Raw genomic sequence first — 19,194 nt, forward strand, 5'->3', positions numbered from 1 at the left:
AGGCAATGTTTTCCTTTTCCTAGAGATTTATCCTGCAATAAAATAGAGTTTATCGAAAGACGTGCATTTGAGTCACTCCCTTTTTTGCAGTCTATGTAAGTTACAATTTCATCACATTTGGAATTTTAATAAATCTTCACTGTTCACCTTGAAATAGGGTTAAGATTCTACTTTACATTTGTAGTAGAAGGTTGCTAAAATTCTGTAACAGGTCCTTTTCCTCTCTAGCAAAAATACTATCAGGTACAAAAGTCAGAGTGAATCCCACAGAGCAGGGCTTCTCAGCCAACATGATTTTGCATTCAGGTAACAGCTTGCAGCCCTGCACGTGCTGCTGACACTGCGTGAGCTAAGCCCAGCCTGCTGTTAAGCCACTTACTATGTACAGGACAAACCTCCACAAGAAAAGCATTATCGAGTCCAAAATGTCAATAGCATTCAAGTTGTGAAACTCTGTTCCAGAGAAGTAAAGATCACACAGTACAAGTATGTCATGTAATATGAAAATAATATGATGAAATTTAATGTAAATGTGCAAGTATAATTCAGAAACCAAATCTTCCAGTACCAGTAAATTCTTTAGTGTGTAGATAAAATGTGGAAGTATTGTTTCATCTATAAAAATTAGAATCACTCCTGAAAGAAGAGTATTCTGAAAATATTTCTTTTTTTCTTCTTCATTCTCTTTCACTCGTGTCTTTTTTTGTAGAAATCTTGGTTGCAATTTACTGACAGAACTGAGCTTTGGGACATTTCAGGCGTGGCATGGAATGCAGTTTTTGCACAATGTGTAAGTGCAATAGATGATGAATACATATTTAAAAACCATTTGTGTATAAAAATGGTATATAGTTATGCTTATCTGGGTATTAAGCCCTGTATATAAACTCTGCAAAGAAGGTCTTCATTTCCATTTTTTTTTTCCAAAAATCTAACACAAAGTACTCTGGGAGAAAAAGGTTCTGGTGCTTTCTCAGGGTTACCTGCTTTTAAATCCTAATGCAAAAATAATTCCTGGGACCCAGCCAAAGGGCACATCTCTCCCCATCACCCACCCAGATCATAAGCTTTTTCCAAAATGTATTTAGCTCTCAATTTATAAATTATCTGTGGATACTAATAACTTTTGAAATAGGAAGAAGTGGCATATATGTTAAACTGTAGTGTTAAAAAAATAAGAAAATACACTGCTCTAGCCTAATCCCACATATTTTGTCCTGACTAAACTGCAACAGAAAGTGAGTTTTATTCACTTTCAACTCAACAATTCTGTGATGTTCAATGGCCCAAGGGAATATTAGATTCAAGATACAGATTCTCCACTAAACCTGATGTTGAAAGACTATCCACCTGTTCTGTGGTTCAGAATCCCAGCCAAACACAATTCATTCTGGTTATGAGGGAAGGTTTTAGGATGTGTTGGGGATGGACCAACAGTGCCTGCAGATCTTGAGGAAGAACACTGAGAGTCTGTTTTTACTTCACCCACACACCGGGAGCTGGTTCCTGGAGCCCCAACACCAAGTGGTTTTGGTAGCATCAGCAAAAATGGCCTCAACATATATCATTCCATTAGATTCCCTCCTAAGGGGCCGAGTTCCAGTACAGCTTTCTGTAGACAACACAGGGAGAAAATCTGTGGAATCACAGTGGATGAAAAGTAATGAATTCATTTAAGAACATTCACTGAGTGCCAGGCCCACCGAGTGCCAGGTGCTGTATTAAGTGCTGGGGGTACAAACTGGAACAGGACAGAAGCTTTGTCTCCAGAGACTTTCATGCCAGCAGGGGGAAGTTGGACATTGATGGGAAAATGAGTGACAGCCATGCTAGCATCTGTGCAGCAAGGCCAGAGAGTTGAGCTGAAAAAGTAGGAGCAGAGCTAGGGATGGCGTACAGTGCATGAGGCACCAGTTCATTTATCTCAAGTTTCTGTGTCCATCTTAAGCCAAAGAAAAAAAGCATTTGCTTCATGGTGATGCAAAAACCAGAGCTAGCTGGTATTGGAAACTAATCCTCTTATCATGCGATCTGAACATATCTAACTCATGGTTGCTTCAAAAATTGGCACAATGGCTGTAATACACCAAGTGTGTGTTGGGAGCGGGTCTCCTTTATTTGGGGACATATTCTTTTATTAGACAAATCTGCTTCAAGGAAACTTTTGCTATCCCCGTTGCCCCAGGAAGACACCAGTGATCTTATGACCAAAGATGAGGGTTTTTAAAGTGAAAACAATGCTGTTCACTGCATTACAGAGTCCAGAAAAGAGTGCCAGCTGAGCTGGATTCATCATGAACTGGAGCCTAAGCTTCAAGGCTTTACGCTTGCACGTGCCCCTTCCAAGGTCCTGGGAGGGGCTGGAGCAATTTTTATATTCATAATTCTGCATGTTTCATTATAAGGGATTCCCCAAATTAGGTTAGGCTCATGCTCAGCAAAATCTGCATTCACCCTTACTTTGCATGTACTACATGCAGCCCAGTAAACATTCTTCTGAATGAAGTCTCTGTGTAAAACAGCAGTGTGGTAGGATCAATCTATTGTGAATATGAAATCTACCTCAAAGACATGCCAAGAGCTTACCAGTGACATAACATTCTTTGAATAGTAATACTCATCAAATCTTTCAGTGAAATCAGAAATGAAATATATTATGGAAAATCAGCAGTAATTGATAATTCTAAACATTAAGTATACTTTATTTCTTCTGCTTCATTCATTTATGTCGCTCCCCCTCTTCGTGGAGGAACGACACAGGACCCTGCGTTGTTCTTTCGTCTGCTCGGCCCTCCCCAGGTTTGCTGCTGGTTCTTCCCAGGTTGGCTACCGTCCCTTCCACCTCCGTGGAAGGGCGGTTCCCCCTGCCGCTTTCCCCACTTCTGCGGGGGAGCGGCACACCGCCGGCTGGCTCTCTCGGGGGCTGCACAGGTGTTCCTTCAGATAGATGTTCCTGGTGCATGTTGTCTCTCTCCTCCTTTATAGTCCTCTTCCACCAATCCCAACTCTGCTACCCACACGCCGAGTACGCTGCTCTCCTCCAATCAGGAGCAGCTCCTGCAGCTTGTCAAGTTGGTGAAAGGCAGCTGGGTAGAAGCTGTTTGCTCCTCTCCCAGCGCCATATTGTGGGAGAGCAGATGCATAGAATAAGTCTTAATTCCAGTAACTTAGTCTAGTCCGAGTTGCTCCCAGTTGCTCCCCACAGATCCCCCTTTCTTTTTATTTTTGGCGTTGATACGCGCCTGTCTTTGGTGCCCCGCAGCACACACACTGCTCTGCTTGCTAGAGTTGCCCACAGGTGCTTACAAGCCCTACCAATCAGGCAAACTGAATCCGGGTCCTCTCTTCGCCATGTTGTGAGGAGGTTTTTAGGCGCTGATGCGTGCCTGTGTTCGGTGCCCTGCAGCGCATGCTCTGCTCTGCTAGAACTGCCTGCAGGTGCTTACAAGCCCTACCAATCAGGCAAACCGAATCCAAGCCTTCTCATTGCCGTATTGTGGGGAGACTTATTGATGTTAATTCGTGCCTGTCTTCGGTGACCTGCAGCGCATAAGCTGCTAGCTGCCTGCAGGTGCTTATCGTCTTACTAATCAGGCAGACCGAATCCAAGCTCTCTCATTGCCGTGTTGTGGGGAGGCCTTATTTTTCTCTATTTCTCTACCTCCGGGCATTCCTATTTCTCCTATTTTACTTCTATCTGCCAGCATTCCTATTTCTCTCATTTTACTTCTAAACTTGTTTCTCTTATCCCCGCGGTTTCCCGGCGCCCGCCCCGAGGCTGCTTCTCGGCGCCTCCCCCGCGGCGGCTTCCCGGCTCTGCGCGGCTTCCCGGGGCCCGCCCTGCGGTGGCTTCCCGGCTCTGCGCAGCTTACCGGCTTCTATTCGCACCCCGTGCGCTCTCCCCGTTTGTGCCCCGCGCGCTCTCTCTGCGCGTGGCGGCTTCCGCGAGTCACACAGCCCAGCTCACGTTTCCGCCACCGGCATTCAGTCCAAGTTCCCCGGGCTAACCTGGTGAATTCAACCTAGCTCACGTCTGCGCCCCCCAGTTTGGCTTCCCGTCTTTTGCTCCCCGGGCTAATCTGACGGATTCCAACCTGGCGGCCCACGTCTCTGCCTCTGGTTCCAGATTTTCGCCTTTTGCTCCCCGGGCTGACTTGAAGAATTCCAAGCTAGCTTACGTCTCCGCTTCAGCCTGCCCCCCCGCGGCTTCATCCTCCCTAACATTTTTCTCTACCCGGTATGTTTCCTAACTTTTCTTCCAACAACAATCCCCTCTCATTTCTCCTGGCTTTTCCCCACAGTCCGTATCCGAGTCTAAGTTTCTTCTAGGTTTCACTTTCGCTTTCAACCTGCAGTCCGTATCTGAGTCTAAGTTTCTTCTTGCTTTCACTTTAAATCCTAACTTCTTTCCCACAGTCCGTATCCGAGTCTATGCCTAGGCTTTCAATAGCTTCTTCCGGCACCTTTTCCATCCGGCTTTTCCCTAGGTTCTTTGCTAGTCTCTCTCTCCGGTATTTTCCCACTTCTTCCCGTTTCTTCCCTCTTCTTCCCTCCTAGGTTTCCTATCCGAGTCACGGCACCATTATGTCGCTCCCCCTCTTCGTGGAGGAACGACACAGGACCCTGCATTGTTCTTTCGTCTGCTCGGCCCTCCCCAGGTTTGCTGCTGGTTCTTCCCGGGTTGGCTACCGTCCCTTCCACCTCCGTGGAAGGGCGGTTCCCCCTGCCGCTTTCCCCACTTCTGCGGGGGAGCGGCACACCGCCGGCCGGCTCTCTCGGGGGCTGCACAGGTGTTCCTTCAGATAGATGTTCCTGGTGCATGTTGTCTCTCTCCTCCTTTATAGTCCTCTTCCACCAATCCCAACTCTGCTACCCACACGCCGAGTACGCTGCTCTCCTCCAATCAGGAGCAGCTCCTGCAGCTTGTCAAGTTGGTGAAAGGCAGCTGGGTAGAAGCTGTTTGCTCCTCTCCCAGCGCCATATTGTGGGAGAGCAGATGCATAGAATAAGTCTTAATTCCAGTAACTTAGTCTAGTCCGAGTTGCTCCCCACACATGTACATTAAGTCTTAACTCATTGGCTTCTTTCTAAAAATTGTTTTAGTCACTTCATTGGTCCTCACAAAACAAGTTTCATAGTTTAGTAGTGGAAGGACTCTAGAGTGTAGAGAGGGGCTCCCTTATCCAGACAGAGCACATCCACATGCTCACTTGTCTGTTACTCACAAGCACTGTGGGTGACTAGGAGGAGAGTCCAGGCTTTCTCCCTCCTCAGATATTCGCCCCACTGTTGACACTGTAGGTGAGCTGGGTGTGGTCGTACACTGAAGGTCAGCCATGGGCATAGCCTCCTTCAGGCAAGCTGTGGATACACCTGCATTTGCACACTGCTGGCACAGTCCTCCCTCTGTGGTGTGTCCTGGAATCCAAACAGCATCTCCCCAAACTCAGAGAGAGGCATAAACCTTACAGATGAAGAGAACAACTCAGGTCTGCCCTTTGGGGGTGTTTTGTAAGGGTTCACAAGTTTTCACATTGTCACTTCCTGCAACTATTACACTTTTCTTCTCATAATCTTTTCATCTGCACCATATTCTCATCTGTGTGGCAAGAGGTCTTCTTTTCTCTTAAGGTAATTCTTCCTCTGCACCGTATGCTTCTCTTAAAGTATTCTCTTCATTGGCTTTAGGGTTTTTTTGTTCTTTTACTTTTTTCTTTAAGATTTATTCATTTATTTGAAAGTCAGAGACACGGCTGGTGCTGTGGCACAGCAGATTAAAGCCCTGGCCTGAAGCGCCAGCATCCCATATAGGTGCCGGTTTGAGACCTGGATGCTCCACTTCCAATCCAGCTCTCTGCTATGGCCTGGGAAAGCAGTGGAAGATGGCCCAAGATTCTGACAGCTCACTGGGATGCACTTTGGAGAGGCTCAGCTTCATTCTGCATGCTCATCTCCATTCATTTTCTTTTTTTTTCTTTCTTTTTTTTTTTACAGGCAGAGTGGACAGTGAGAGAGAGAGACAGAGAGAAAGGTCTTCCTTTGCCGTTGGTTCACCCTCCAATGGCCGCCGCGGCCAGCGCACTGCGGCCGGCGCACCGCGCTGATCCGGTGGCAGGAGCCAGGAGCCAGGTGCTTTTCCTGGTCTCTCATGGGGTGCAGGGCCCAAGCACCTGGGCCATCCTCCACTGCACTCCCTGGCCACAGCAGAGAGCTGGCCTGGAAGAGGGGCAACCTGGACAGAATCTGGCGCCCCGACCGGGACTAGAACCCGGTGTGCCGGCGCCGCTAGGCGGAGGATTAGCCTAGTGAGCCACGGCGCCGGCCCTCATCTCCATTCATTTTCATTCTCTCTCTCTCTCTCTCTCTCTCTCTCTCTCTCCCCCTCCCTCCCTCCTTCCCTCCCTCTGTCCCTCTGTCCCTCTATCCCTCTATCCCTCTCCCTCACTCTCTCTGATACTGGGCATACAGGCTATTTTTTTGGGAGAGTTTGAGGTTTTTTTGTTGTTGTTGCTCATTTTACACATACTTCTCTTTTCTTATTATAATTCCTGATTTGGTTCAAATGTAGACAAAATAACTTAGACAAAGTTCAAACATTATCCAACATTCACATGGTTACATATGACTTTGAGTATGCAAGTAATACATCTCATAATTTTAAAAAATTTTGAGAAGCAACAAATCAAAAATAAAATTAATCCACAATCCAAAAACCTAAACCCAAATATTGCTAAGACATCAGTCTATTCCTAAAGCAGATGTTTCTTTTTTTTAACTTTTATTTAATAAATATACATTTCCAATGTACAACTTCTGGATTATAGTGGCTTTTTCCCCCCATAACCTCCCTCCCACCTGCAGTCATCCCATCTCCCATTCCCTTTCTCATCCCATTCTTCATCAAGATTCATTCTCAATTCTCTTTATATACAGAAGATCAACTTAGTATATACTAAGTAAAGATTTCAGCAGTTCGCACCCACACAGAAACACAAAGTATAAAGTATTGTTTGAGTACTAGTTATACCATTAATTCACATAGTACCACACATTAAGGACAGAGATCCTACATGGGGAGTAAGTGCACAGTGACTCCTGTTGTTGATTTAACAATTGACACTCTTATTTATGACGTCAGTTATCACCCGAGGCTCTTGTCATAAGCTGCCAAGCCTATTTTTAAGGCTACCACTGAGCTTGCCAGGGAGGAACTGTCTAGGGCAAGTTAAATACACAAAACCCACACAAATCTCACTATTCTTAGAGAAAGTCAGCCAATTTTCTTGAGTAAATGCCCCACAGGTGGCTGCAAGCCTTTGGTTAAATTTCCAGAATTATCAAAAACTTGATTCTGACCACTTTTACCATTTTGTTGTTCCCTTTATGAAGGGATACATTTTCAAATGTTCTCACTCCACTGTTTACATAGGTTTCCACTGATGTCACCTACAACATGCTTTTAAATCTCTAGTCTCAATGACTCTGAGCTAAATATCTAATCGTGGGATAAGATTAGGGAAAAGGAATAAAAAGAGAAACTAATTTTCATGAGCGCTATCCTGAGAAGGTTGATGAAATTTTCAAAGTACTTCTATATTTAGTCATCTCAAGCTTCAGATTAAAGTGACAAATATTTGGACCCTTTTCTGCACACATATTAGACACAGTCTGGGGCAGGACTGAGCTCCAGCTCCAGCTTTGCTTCTTACAAGTGCAGTGACCTACAACAAGTTACACAGCCTCTGTGACTCAGCACAATATATATCACAATAGGCTACTGGGGTACAATACCTATCACAGAGGTTACTGGGAACATCCAGTGTTGAATGCTGAACACAGATGCTTGGCAGCCCAATCAATATCATCTGTAAGAATTATTATTTTCACAGTCTGTAACAGTACAGTACGTTTTTGAGTAGAGTTAAACTAAAGGCAGTTTTTTTTACCTGTTTTTGTTTTTGTTTGCTTGCTTTAAAAACTTTAAAAATCTATTACAGCATTTAGGAATGAAATTTCCCACAACACGAATTTATTCATTGTATTGGTATGGAAACAAAATGTGATTTCTTTACTCAACAAATATTTATTAACCATGCAGTAAATTTCAGGCACTATGCCACACACAGGCATAACAAAGACAATAACATATGTTCCCTGCCCTCAAGGGGCTAACAGGCCAGGAGACTGACAGGCCAACAAGCAACGTAACAAAGACTGTGATGTGATGTGATGCAATGTGACGTGATGTGATGTGATGATCAGTGTGATGTGATGTGACGTGATGATGTGATGTGATGTGATGTGATGTGATGTGATGTGATGTGACGTGATGATGTGGTGTGATGTGATGTGATGTGATGATGTGTGATGCGAAATGAGAACACCAGTGGAAGAATGTGACAAGAGTATGGCTTTGACGTGGGTTCTTTTTCCATCAACTAAATGAATTAAGTCATGGCTTGTTTAAAATTTCTAAAGATGAAAGGCAAGCACCTTGAATTATGGAGAACACAGGATTAGTGTTTCCTACACAAAAAAGGGCTTCCCTATCAGTGTGGTCACTTCTATACATCTTTCTTTTTTAAGACACAGACAGCTCCCGTCCACTAGTTCACTTCCCAAATACCTGCAATGGCTCGGGCGAGGCTAGGCCAGGCCCAGGCTGAAGCTGGAAACCAGAAACCAGTCCACGTCTCCAAGTAGGCAGCAAAGAATCAACCAATTGAGCCATCACCACTGCCTCCCAGGGTCTGCATTAACAGGAAGTTGCAATTAGAAGCTGGAACTGGGAATCAAACCCAGGCATCTGATTTGAGACGTAGGTATCCCAATCTGGGTGTTAATTGCTAGGCAAAACACTGGCTCCACTTCTAAGGCTTTTCACCTAAAAAGTTCTTTTGCATACTTTTTGTTTATTATGCATTTTTTTGTATCTTTTCTCTTTCTCTTCTCCATTCATCCTCTAAGAGACATAGGTAGTTCCCAAAGAACAAGTGCTTTTTGAATTCTAAGGGTGATTTATAAGTACACAGAAAGTAATTTTAAGCCTAAAATGTCTACACAAAAAAGAATATAATTTCTCATACAATCTTGTGCTTATTGAAAGGCCAATAACTTTAATTCCATTGCATTTTTCAGAAATCTCAATCGTAATCCTCTGAAAAACGTTGAAGATTCGTATCTTTTTAAACTGCCAGCATTAAAATATCTGTAAGTATTAAACTAATCCTTTTTTATTTTCATCAAACATTAAATATTTGAGATTGAGGCTAAAAAGTCATGATTTTAAATTAGGTTACTGAAAAAAAAATAGGTTACTGAAAAAAAGTTATTGACTGAGGCAAGAACTGAGAAAGAATTTATCATGGGAAAGACAGCTGGCAGAGGGAGACAGTGTTACATGCAAATACATGTTAGGAATACCATCTATCCCAAGCAAAGAGGTATAGATGTAAATTTTTTAAAGAAAAAAATAAGAATTAAAAGAGGTCAATGTAGTATAAAATGAAAAATAAGACAATGGCAGAAAAAGGTGTAGGTTCCACTCTTCAATGCCAAGGTCATTAATCTGATGATGCAAATAGTAAAGTCATTTCAACCAGGGCTTTCTGGAACTGTCTCCATGACAAACTCTTGAGCTGTCTTGCTTTATAGAGAAGCCAAAACTGATGTAACCACATCTTCCTGAAACAACCTTTTTAAAGACAGATCTTTTTATTGAGGTCCATACCATGAATGTTTGGGCTTTCTCCTTCAGAGACTTGGGAACAACACAAGTACCACTTACCACAGTTGAGAACATCCTCATGATGACTCTTCAATTGGAAAACCTGTAAGTTATCTTTTTCTTAGGTTTATTTCCATGTAAGTCTGTAGACTTGTTTTCTTAAGTCAGGCTTATGGAGGTATAATTTTTATGTATTTCAATTCACACTGTAAAGTTTGCTGAGTTTTGGCAAACACGTGGTTATGTAACCACCACCAAATTCCTGATGTAGAACATTTCTATCAACCCAAAAAGGTCCCTCATGGTCCTTTCCAATCAATCGTCTCCTCCCATCCCCAGACCCAGGCCCTGCAAACCACTCATCCTGTTTCTATTCTTGTAGTTTTTCCTTCCACAGTGTCTTATAAGCAAAATCATGTAGTAAGTGTAGCCTCTTGTGTCTGGCTCCTTTACTCAGCATAATCCTTTAGAGATTAAACTACTATTCATGTTGCTGCCTCTACCTATTGCTAAGTAATATTCCAATTGTGTAGTTACACCAGTTTATCCATTTCATCAGCTTATAGAACTGTGTTTTCCAACTTTTTGCAATTATAAATAAAGCCACTAACAGCACTCACATGGAGGTCTGTGAGTGGATATGTGTCTTCATTTCTTTGGTGTAAAGATCTAGGGGTAGGACAGTTCATTACCTACTAAGTGTATATTGAACTGTTTAACACACAGCTAAACTGTTTGCCAAGTAGCTGCTGCAGTCTGCACTCTCACCAACAATGTTCGAGAGTGGCACTTGCAACATGTGTTGTCCCAGTCCTCAGATTTCAACTTTTTTAACAAACATTTAGAAACTGGACATTGTGGCACAGCATTAAGATACCACTTGGGGGGCCAGCACCATGGCTTACTTGGCTAATCCTCCACCTGTGGCACCGGCATCCCATATGGGCACCAGGTTCTAGTCCCAGCTGCTGCTCTTCCAATCTAGCTCTCTGCTGTGGCCCGGGAAGGCAGTGGAGGATGGCCCAAGTGCTTGGACCCTGCACCCGCATGGGAGACCAGGAGGAAGCACCTGGCTCCTGGCTTCAGTTCGGCGCAGCTCCGGCGGTAGCGGCCATTTGGGGGGTGATTGGGAGGTGAACCAATGGAAGGAAGACCTTTCTCTATGTCTCTCCCTCTCACTGTCTAACTCTACATGTCAAATAAATAAATAAATAAATAAATAAATAGATAAATAAGATACCACTTGGGATGCCTACATCCCGTATCAGAGTGCCAAGTTTGAGTCCCAGCTACTCTGCTTCCAGCTAATGTGCACCCTGGGAGGTAGCCGATGGTAACTCAAGTATTCTGGTCTCTGCCACCCATGTAGGAGACCCACACATTGAGACCTATGTCCTTGGCATAGTCCTGGCCCAACCCTGGCTGTTATCAGCATTTGGGGAAGTGAACCAGCAGATGGAAGGTCAATCAATCAATCTCTTTCTTTCTCTCTCTCTCTCTCTCTCTCTCTCGTTCTTTCAAATAAGTTAAAAAATAAAACTTTTTTTAATGTAGCTCTTCTGCCAGTAGATAAATAGTGGAATCTCTATATGTTTTTTTAGTATTTAAAAATAGTTACTAGAGAGTCAATCAGTTCTCTCACCAAATGCCACCAAGACCAGCATTGGGCTGAAGCTGGAATTGACAGCTGGGAATTCAACCCAGATCTCCCATGTAGGTGGCAGGAACCCCAGTTACTCAACCAAAGAAAGGCAGAAGAACTATATTAGCAGGAAGCTGGAATCAGGAACCAGAGAGAAGAATCAAATGCAAGTGCTCAAATGCGGGACTCAGTCATCCTAACGCTGGCACCTTGGGTACACTCACTGCAGTTTAAACTTAGACTTCTCTAATAACTGACGATACTGTTGTGCAAATATCTTTACCAAGTGTCTATTCAAATCTGTTCCCATGTAGTAATTTGATGGTAATCTTAGGGAGTTTTAAGAGTGTTTTATATGCTCTGGGTATGAGTACTTTCTCTCAGATGTATGTTTAGTAAATATCTTCTCTCTGGTTGTGAGTTATCATTTCACTCTACTAAGTGTACCTTCTGAAGAGTAGAAGTTAATTTTTTTTTAATGTTGATGAGCCTATAGCAACTTTTATCTTGTATGGTTTGTCCTTTTATTGTGCCTTTCCTGAAAAAAATCTTTCAAATAACCCATTGTCTAATCTAAAGTTACAGAGATTTTCTCCTGTTTTCTTGTAGAAACTGTAGAGTTACATTTAGGTCCATGATCCTTTCTAGTTAATTTTCATGCAGAGTTTGAAGTATCTCAAGTTTTGAAGTTTTAAAAAGGATTTCCTTAGAGCCCTATTCTGACATTTTACCATAAACTCACTGCAACTTCCATTGTGACCTCCCCCCTGCCAATTGGACAAGCTAAACAGAAACTATGATAAGGCTAGTTGAGCGGACTCCACAAGATAAGAATGGGGAAAGGCCTCTCACAGCATACCCTGCCCTAATCACTTCTGTCAGATCACCTCCTTGACTAACGTTCCCACATCATCAAGTCCACTGGTTTCTGCTCTAGCCTCCTCTTCCTCAACCTTGGGCAGCATCTGCCACAGTGGATCCTCCCAGGTCAGTGAGAGGCCTTCCTCTCCAAAGAGTCAAAGCTCTCATCATCAACAAGCTTTCTCAGTTAGCCAAGGCTGTGGTGTTCTAGCTGCTTTTTTTCATACTTGACCATCAGTGGACAGGAAAAGTGCTAGCATTTTCTGGAGCCATGTGCAACCAAGGCTATAAAAACCTGAAAGCAATTGTTACACTGGAGTTCATTATTGGAAGTCCTCAGGAGTTTAGACAAAGCAGGCCAGCTCACTTGTGTCGTGACTCATAAGCGATGGTCCTTAATGCATTCTTAAAGACTTACTTATTTATTCGAAAGGCAGAAATACATGTAGGGTTTTTTTTTTTTTTTGCCAGAGTGTTTTGGCTTTCCATGCCTGTAATACTCTCATGGGCTTTTCAGCTAGATCCGTGTGCCTTAAGGGCTGATTCTGAGGCCAGAGTGCTGTTTAGGACATCTGCCATTCTATGGGTCTGCTGTGTATCTCACTTCCCATGCTGGATCGTTCTCTCCCTTTTTTATTCTATCAGCTAGTATTTGCAGACACTAGTCTTGTTTATGTGCTCCCTTTGGCTCTTAGTCCTATCATTATGATCAATTTGAACAGAAATTGATCACCGGAACTAGTGAGATGGCATTGGTACATGCCACCTTGATGGGATTGAATTGGAATCCCCTGGTATGTTTCTATGTGGGTGCAAACTGTTGAAATCTTTACTTAATATATGCTAAACTGATCTTCTGTATATAAAGAGAATTGAAAATGAATCTTGATGTGAATGGAAGGGGGAGGGAGAGGGAAAGGGGAGGGTTGCGGGTGGGAGGGAAGTTATGGGGGGGGGAGCCATTGTAATCCATAAGCTGTACTTTGGAAATTTATATTCATTAAATAAAAGTTAAAAAAAAGAAGAAAAAAGAAATGCAGAAATACAGAGAGAGAGAAAGATCTTCCATCTGCTGGTTCCTAGCTCAAAAGACCACAACAGCCAGGGCTTGGCCAGGCCAAAGTCAGGAGTCGGAGCTTATTCTGAATCATGTGGGAGCAGGAGCCCAAGCACTTGGACCATCCTCTGCTGCTTTCCCAAGTGCGTTAGCAGGGAGCTGGACCAGAAGCGGAGCAGCTGGGACTTGAACCAGTGCCTATAAGGGATGCTGACACTGCAGGTGAAGGCTTAACCTGCTACAGCACAGCGCTGGCCCCTTTATTGCATATTAATGTGCAATGGTCTTTAATACTTAAATATTATCTAGTAAGAATAAGTTATACCTCAGGTCATTAGCAATTTCAAAAGATTTTCCAATATTTTTTAAAATTTTATTTATTTATTTGACAGATAAGAGTTATAGACAGTGAGAGAGAGACACAGAGAAAAAAGCCTTCCGATGGTTCACTCCCCAAATGGCCACAATGGCTGGAGCTGCACTGATCGAAGCCAGGAGCCAGGTGCTTCTTTCCAGTCTCCCATGCGGGTGCAGGGCCCAAGGACTTGGGCCATCTTCCACTGCTTTCCCAGGCCATAGCAGAGAGCTGGATCAAAAGCAGAGCAGCTGGCACTAGAACCAGCGCCCATATGAGATGCCGGTGCTGCAGGTGAAGGATTAACCTACTGCACCATGGTGCCGGCCCCAGATTTGCCAATATTTTTGAAAATAATGATTTGGGGCCCAGCGCTGTGGTATAGTGGGCTGTCTCCACCTGCGGTGCCAGCATCCCATATGGGCACCAGATCCAGTCCTGGCTTCTCCTTTTCTGATCCATCTCTCTGCTATGGCCTGGGAAAGCAGTAGATGACCTAAGTGCTTGAGCTTCTGCACCTGCATGGGAGACCCGGAAGAAGCTCCTGGCTCCTGGCTTCAGATTGGCCCAGCTCTGGCCATTGAGGCCATTTGGGACGTGAACCAGCTTAAGATGGAAGATCTTTGTCTCTGTCTCTCCCTTTCTGTGTTTGTAACTCTACCTCTCAAATAAATAAAAATCTTCTAAAAAATAAATATTTTATCACTGACATCATCCCTAGTGCATCCATTTTAGTAAGCAGCAAAACTACAACATTCTCTATGCAAGATGCAGTGTTCCTGCCAGAAATGGTCCCTAGTGGGGCTGGTGTTGTGGCATAAGGTGAAGTTGTCTGTGATGCTGGCATCCCATATGGGAGTGCCAGTTCAAGTCCCAGCTGCTCCACTTCCCATCCAGCTCCTTGCTAATGAACCTGGGAAAGCAGCACAGGATGACCAAAGTGCTTGACCCCCTGCCACCCAGGAGAGACCTGAATATAGTTCCTGGCTCCTGGCTCCTGGCTCCTGACTTCAACCCAGCCCAACCCCAGCTGCGGTGGCCATTTGGGGCATGAACCAGTGGCTGGAAGACTTATTCACGTTCATTCTTTCTCTCTCTCTCCCTCCCTCTCCCTCTCCCTCCACTCATTCTCTCTCTCTCCTGCACCCAACCATCACTCTGCCTTTCAAATAAATAAAACTTTTTAAAAAAAATCTTAGCCACTCAAAAAAATAAATGTTCCCTGGTGATTATATTCAGTATTGGTCTTAGAAGGATAAATTGAGGTGCATGCTGTAAAACAACTGATTTGAATGCCTCAAAAATCCCAATGCCATGAAACACTGCAAAAAAGGAACAGTTCTAAACTGAAGAAAATTAAAGAGCCATGAAAATAAAATGCAATGCCTGATTTAAAAGTAGCCAAGACATGTTTGGGACAACTGAGAGCACCTGCATGTGGACCACAATAGACGGTGATGTTAATGTTAAAGCTGACTGGGTGATAATAGTGTTGTGGATATGCAGGAGAATGCCTTTGTTCTTAGGAGACGCAGACTTCAGGTTTAGCAAGAAAAGGTCATCATATCTACAGCTCATTCTCAAATGGTTTGTCCAAGAAGTGCATAGAGACACACACGTGGAAAGTGAATGTGGCAAAATGTTAGCAACAGTTGAATCTAAGTGAGAGAACATGTAAACTCATGACACCAATCTTTCGGATATTTTTGTAGGCTTGAAAATTTTCAAAATACGAAGTTAGGGGTAGAAAGGACTTAACGAAAATTTCCTGTTAGAATTGAAGTCTAGTAAAACACTAGCTTAGCATTCTGAGTGCATTCTTTCTTTTTTTTTTGTTTTGTTTTGTTTTTAACTTTTATTTAATGAATATAAATTTCCAAAGTACGATTTATGGATTACAATGGCTTCCCCCCCATACCGTCCCTCCCACCCACAACCCTCCCCTTTCCCACTCCCTCTCCCCTTCCATTCACATCAAGATTCATTTTCGAATATCTTAATATACAGAAGATCAGCTTAGTATACATTAAGTAAGGATTTCAGCAGTTTGCTCCCACACAGAAACATAAAGTGAAAAATAATAGATGATTTTTTTAAATGATGATGAAATCAGATCAGACCTATTGTCATGTTTAATCCCAGTGAGAGTCAAGTTGGGAGTTGATAATTTCTTTTTTTTTTCTTTCTATATGAAGCTTTCCCTGGACCCAAAGAAGTAACATTAGTCATCTGTAACAACTCAACCATTGGTTATTCTATTGGTTAGAAAGAGCCTGGCCCACTACGTGTAACCTACCATAGTTTATCTATTCACCTATTTGTGAACACTTAGGTTGTTCCAATTTGGGGGTATTAGAAATGAAGCTGTTTGCACTTACCCCCCCTGTAGGAACTCTGTCCTTAATGAGCTGTACTATGAGAATTAACTGCAAAACTTGTTCTCAAACAGTACTTTTTATGTTGTGGGGTGGGGGGTTGGTGCAAAGTGTTGAAATCTTTACTTAGTATAGAGTTGCTCTTTTGTATATAAAGTCAATCAAAAGTGAATCTTAATGAAGAATGGGATGGGAGAGGGAGTAGGAGGTAGGACGGGAGTGGGGGTGGGAGGGCAGGTATGGAGGAAAAAACACTATATTCCTAAAGTTGTACCTATGAAATTGGCATTCATTACATAAAAGCTTTAAAAAATAAAACAAATAAAAATTAAACTGTTTACGATGGCAGGCATTTGGTGCAGCCGTTAAGCCACTACCTGGGATACTCCAATCCCACATCAGAATGCCTGGATCCAAGTCCCGGCTCTGCTCCACCCTAGCTTCCTGCTAACATGTACCCTGGAAGGCAGTGGGTGATGCCCCAAGGACTTGAGTTCTTGCTCCTCACATGGAAAACCAAACTAGTTTCTGAGCTCCTGGCTTTGGCCTGGCCCAGCCCTGCATGTCGCAGACATTTGGGGAGTAAACTACCTAATGAAAACATGTGGTCGGCACCGTGGCTCAATAGGCTAATCTTCCGCCTTGCGGCGCTGGCACACTGGGTTCTAGTCCCGGTCGGGGCGCCAGATTCTGTCCCGGTTGCCCCTCTTCCAGGCCAGCTCTCTGGTATGGCCCGGGAGTGCAGTGGAGGATGGCCCAAGTCCTTGGGCCCTGCACCCGCATGGGAGACCAGGAAAAGCACCTGGCTTCTGGCTTTGGATCAGCGCGATGCGCCGGCCACGGCGGCCATTGGAGGGTGAACCAATGGCAAAAGGAAGACCTTTCTCTCTGTTTCTGTCTCTCACTGTCCACTCTGCCTGTCAAAAAGAAAAAAAAAAGAAAAGATGTGTTTGTGTGTGTTTCTCTCTCTTCCTTCCACAGAAACTTTCGAAATGATAAATTTGAAAAAAAAATGTAATGAAAATAGACTGACAGTTTCTTAAAAACACACACCTACCATAAGTTGCAGCCTTTCCATTTCTGGGTATTTAGGGAAGCACCACCTGACACATCCCAGGGCACTCCCTGGCAGGAAACAGGGATCAGAAATGGAGCCAGGCACTCCAGAAGGGGATGTGCTTGTCCCAAGCAGCATCTTCATGGCTGGGCTAAACACCTGCCTGGTCAAATTACTTTCACTCACCCATCAGTGAGCAAGTGTTCCTTTTTCTCCACATCTTTTCCAACAATTACTGCAGTCAGTCATTTTTCTGGGACCAGAGTAGTTTCTAATAGTGAACACTTCCAACAGGGATGGAGAAGAGTACTCCAGAGGTTGGGGGAAGTCCTCCTGTGCACTCCCAACCCACAATGAGACTTGTGAACTGGAAGGAGACACCCCTGAGTCAAACGACAGATCCATGGTGCCCAATGCTCACCCTGTTGACTTTATTTTGGATACACCACACCCACTTCCATGCCTATGCCTCCTTGGGCCACCTCTCCCTCCTTCCTTTATTCTCATATTCAAGACCAACAATTGGCCACCAGGCTCCTACCCAAATGCCCTGGCCACACACATACCTCAAGAACGCCTTTGCTGGCACCTTGGCTCACCTGTTTGACCCACCCAAGGAACCCCTTTACAGGTAACTTAATTCTCTGTCTCTATTCATAGGATCTTACCCAGCCATATGGCCTGCTGCCTCTGCCAATTTAAACATACTATCGAGGTTGTCTGCAACACCGTCAAGCTTCACTGTGACAATGAATGCCTGCCAAATACGACACATTGCCGTGAGTCGGAACTTCCTGAGGATCTTTTTTTAATATTTATTTGTTTTAAATTTCTTATTTTAAAATTTTAGGGTCAAGTTTAAAGTAACAATGTAATTAATTGCTGAATTTTTATTCATTCATTCAGATTTAAACTCCCTAAATTGCTACACTGCTCCCTTGCTGAAAGTCAGGTTTGCAATCACCGCTATGTAATTTAATAACATAGTTACCGCTATGTAATTTACATATGCACAAAGGATCATGGAAAAGAGGTGGAAGGGGAAGGAAGCAATGTTGGGAACCACACACGTGGTGTTCTGTGCTCTTGGGTGCTTTGCTTTTCAATGATAACTCATTTGCACACAGTCTATAAACTGGTTTTCTACGTGTTGGGCCTCAAGGGCCCTCTGTCTTATAGAACAGGTCTACACTGCTCACCGCGGTTGTTTGTTTTTGCACTTGTATAAAAGAGTACAAGTGATGCTGTTTTATTTGGAGCCGGGGAGTTTCTGGTTCCATAACCAGAAATGGCTGCCTGGCTCCTCTGATGGAGTCGGAAGGCTCCTCCATGCACTTGTAGACTGTCCAACTCTGAACCTGCTCTGAGTCTCACGCTTTTCTATCCACAGAACACTCGGGTAATTTTAAGTATCCTTCTGTAGATGAGGGTTATTACCACTGATGTCGTGACTTCCAAAATGTGACCGCTTTCTTCCTTAGACAGCTTGAATTCGGATCTCAGTCAGGGATCTGAGGCATTAGCACAGTGATAACTGTATACCCATCTACACAGTGTTGCTCACCTTCCAGACCAGTTTCCTACCAATTATATTATTCCCTTCATCTCAAGAGGTGAGAAGGACAAGCATTGTTAATCTCCCTTTACAAGGGTGGGAAAGAACACACTGAGGTGAGGAGCAAGGCCCCTTGGCTTGACCATCTCTGCCCTCGCTCCCCTTACATGCCTATCTTTTGCCATGGACACCTGTGATGGCAGCAAGAACATAGGGCCACAGGGAGGGAGGGAGGGAGGGAGGAAGCCTTGGGCTCCCTCAGCATGAGGCAGGACTGTGGAATGATGTGGCTGAGAAGCAGGGGCAGAGCCACAGAAGGGGCAGCTGGGTGGGGCCATTTGTCCTCCAGCCTTATTCTAAGCCTGGAGTGGTTGGTCATTGGAAACCAATGAAATAATACTGATCATAGTTACTGCTTTTTAACACTGCGAACTCTTCTGAATGCCACTCTCAAAAATATCTTTTTCTCCTTTATTGTTGCCATTTCATAGGTTTGAGTTTGGTTTTACTTTTCTCTCTAAAGTCTCAATGGTACCCCAAATATTGGATTTGACTCCTAATTTAA

General features: G+C 43.8%; 1 protein-coding gene across 1 annotated transcript in view; it reads left to right on the forward strand.

Moving 5' to 3' along the window:
• LOC138843160 (leucine-rich repeat-containing protein 37A2-like) overlaps positions 1-19,194 on the forward strand; it is a 25,922-nt gene continuing 6,728 nt past the window's right edge. The window contains exons 1-5 of the mRNA XM_070061608.1: positions 1-95; positions 710-790; positions 9,139-9,210; positions 9,758-9,832; positions 17,735-17,853. Coding sequence (XP_069917709.1) covers positions 771-790; positions 9,139-9,210; positions 9,758-9,832; positions 17,735-17,853 — 286 coding nt within the window. The 5' untranslated portion in view covers positions 1-95; positions 710-770. The remainder of the gene's footprint in view (positions 96-709; positions 791-9,138; positions 9,211-9,757; positions 9,833-17,734; positions 17,854-19,194) is intronic.

This window comes from Oryctolagus cuniculus, chromosome 17, assembly GCF_964237555.1.
Source record: "Oryctolagus cuniculus chromosome 17, mOryCun1.1, whole genome shotgun sequence".
NCBI lineage: Eukaryota > Metazoa > Chordata > Mammalia > Lagomorpha > Leporidae > Oryctolagus > Oryctolagus cuniculus.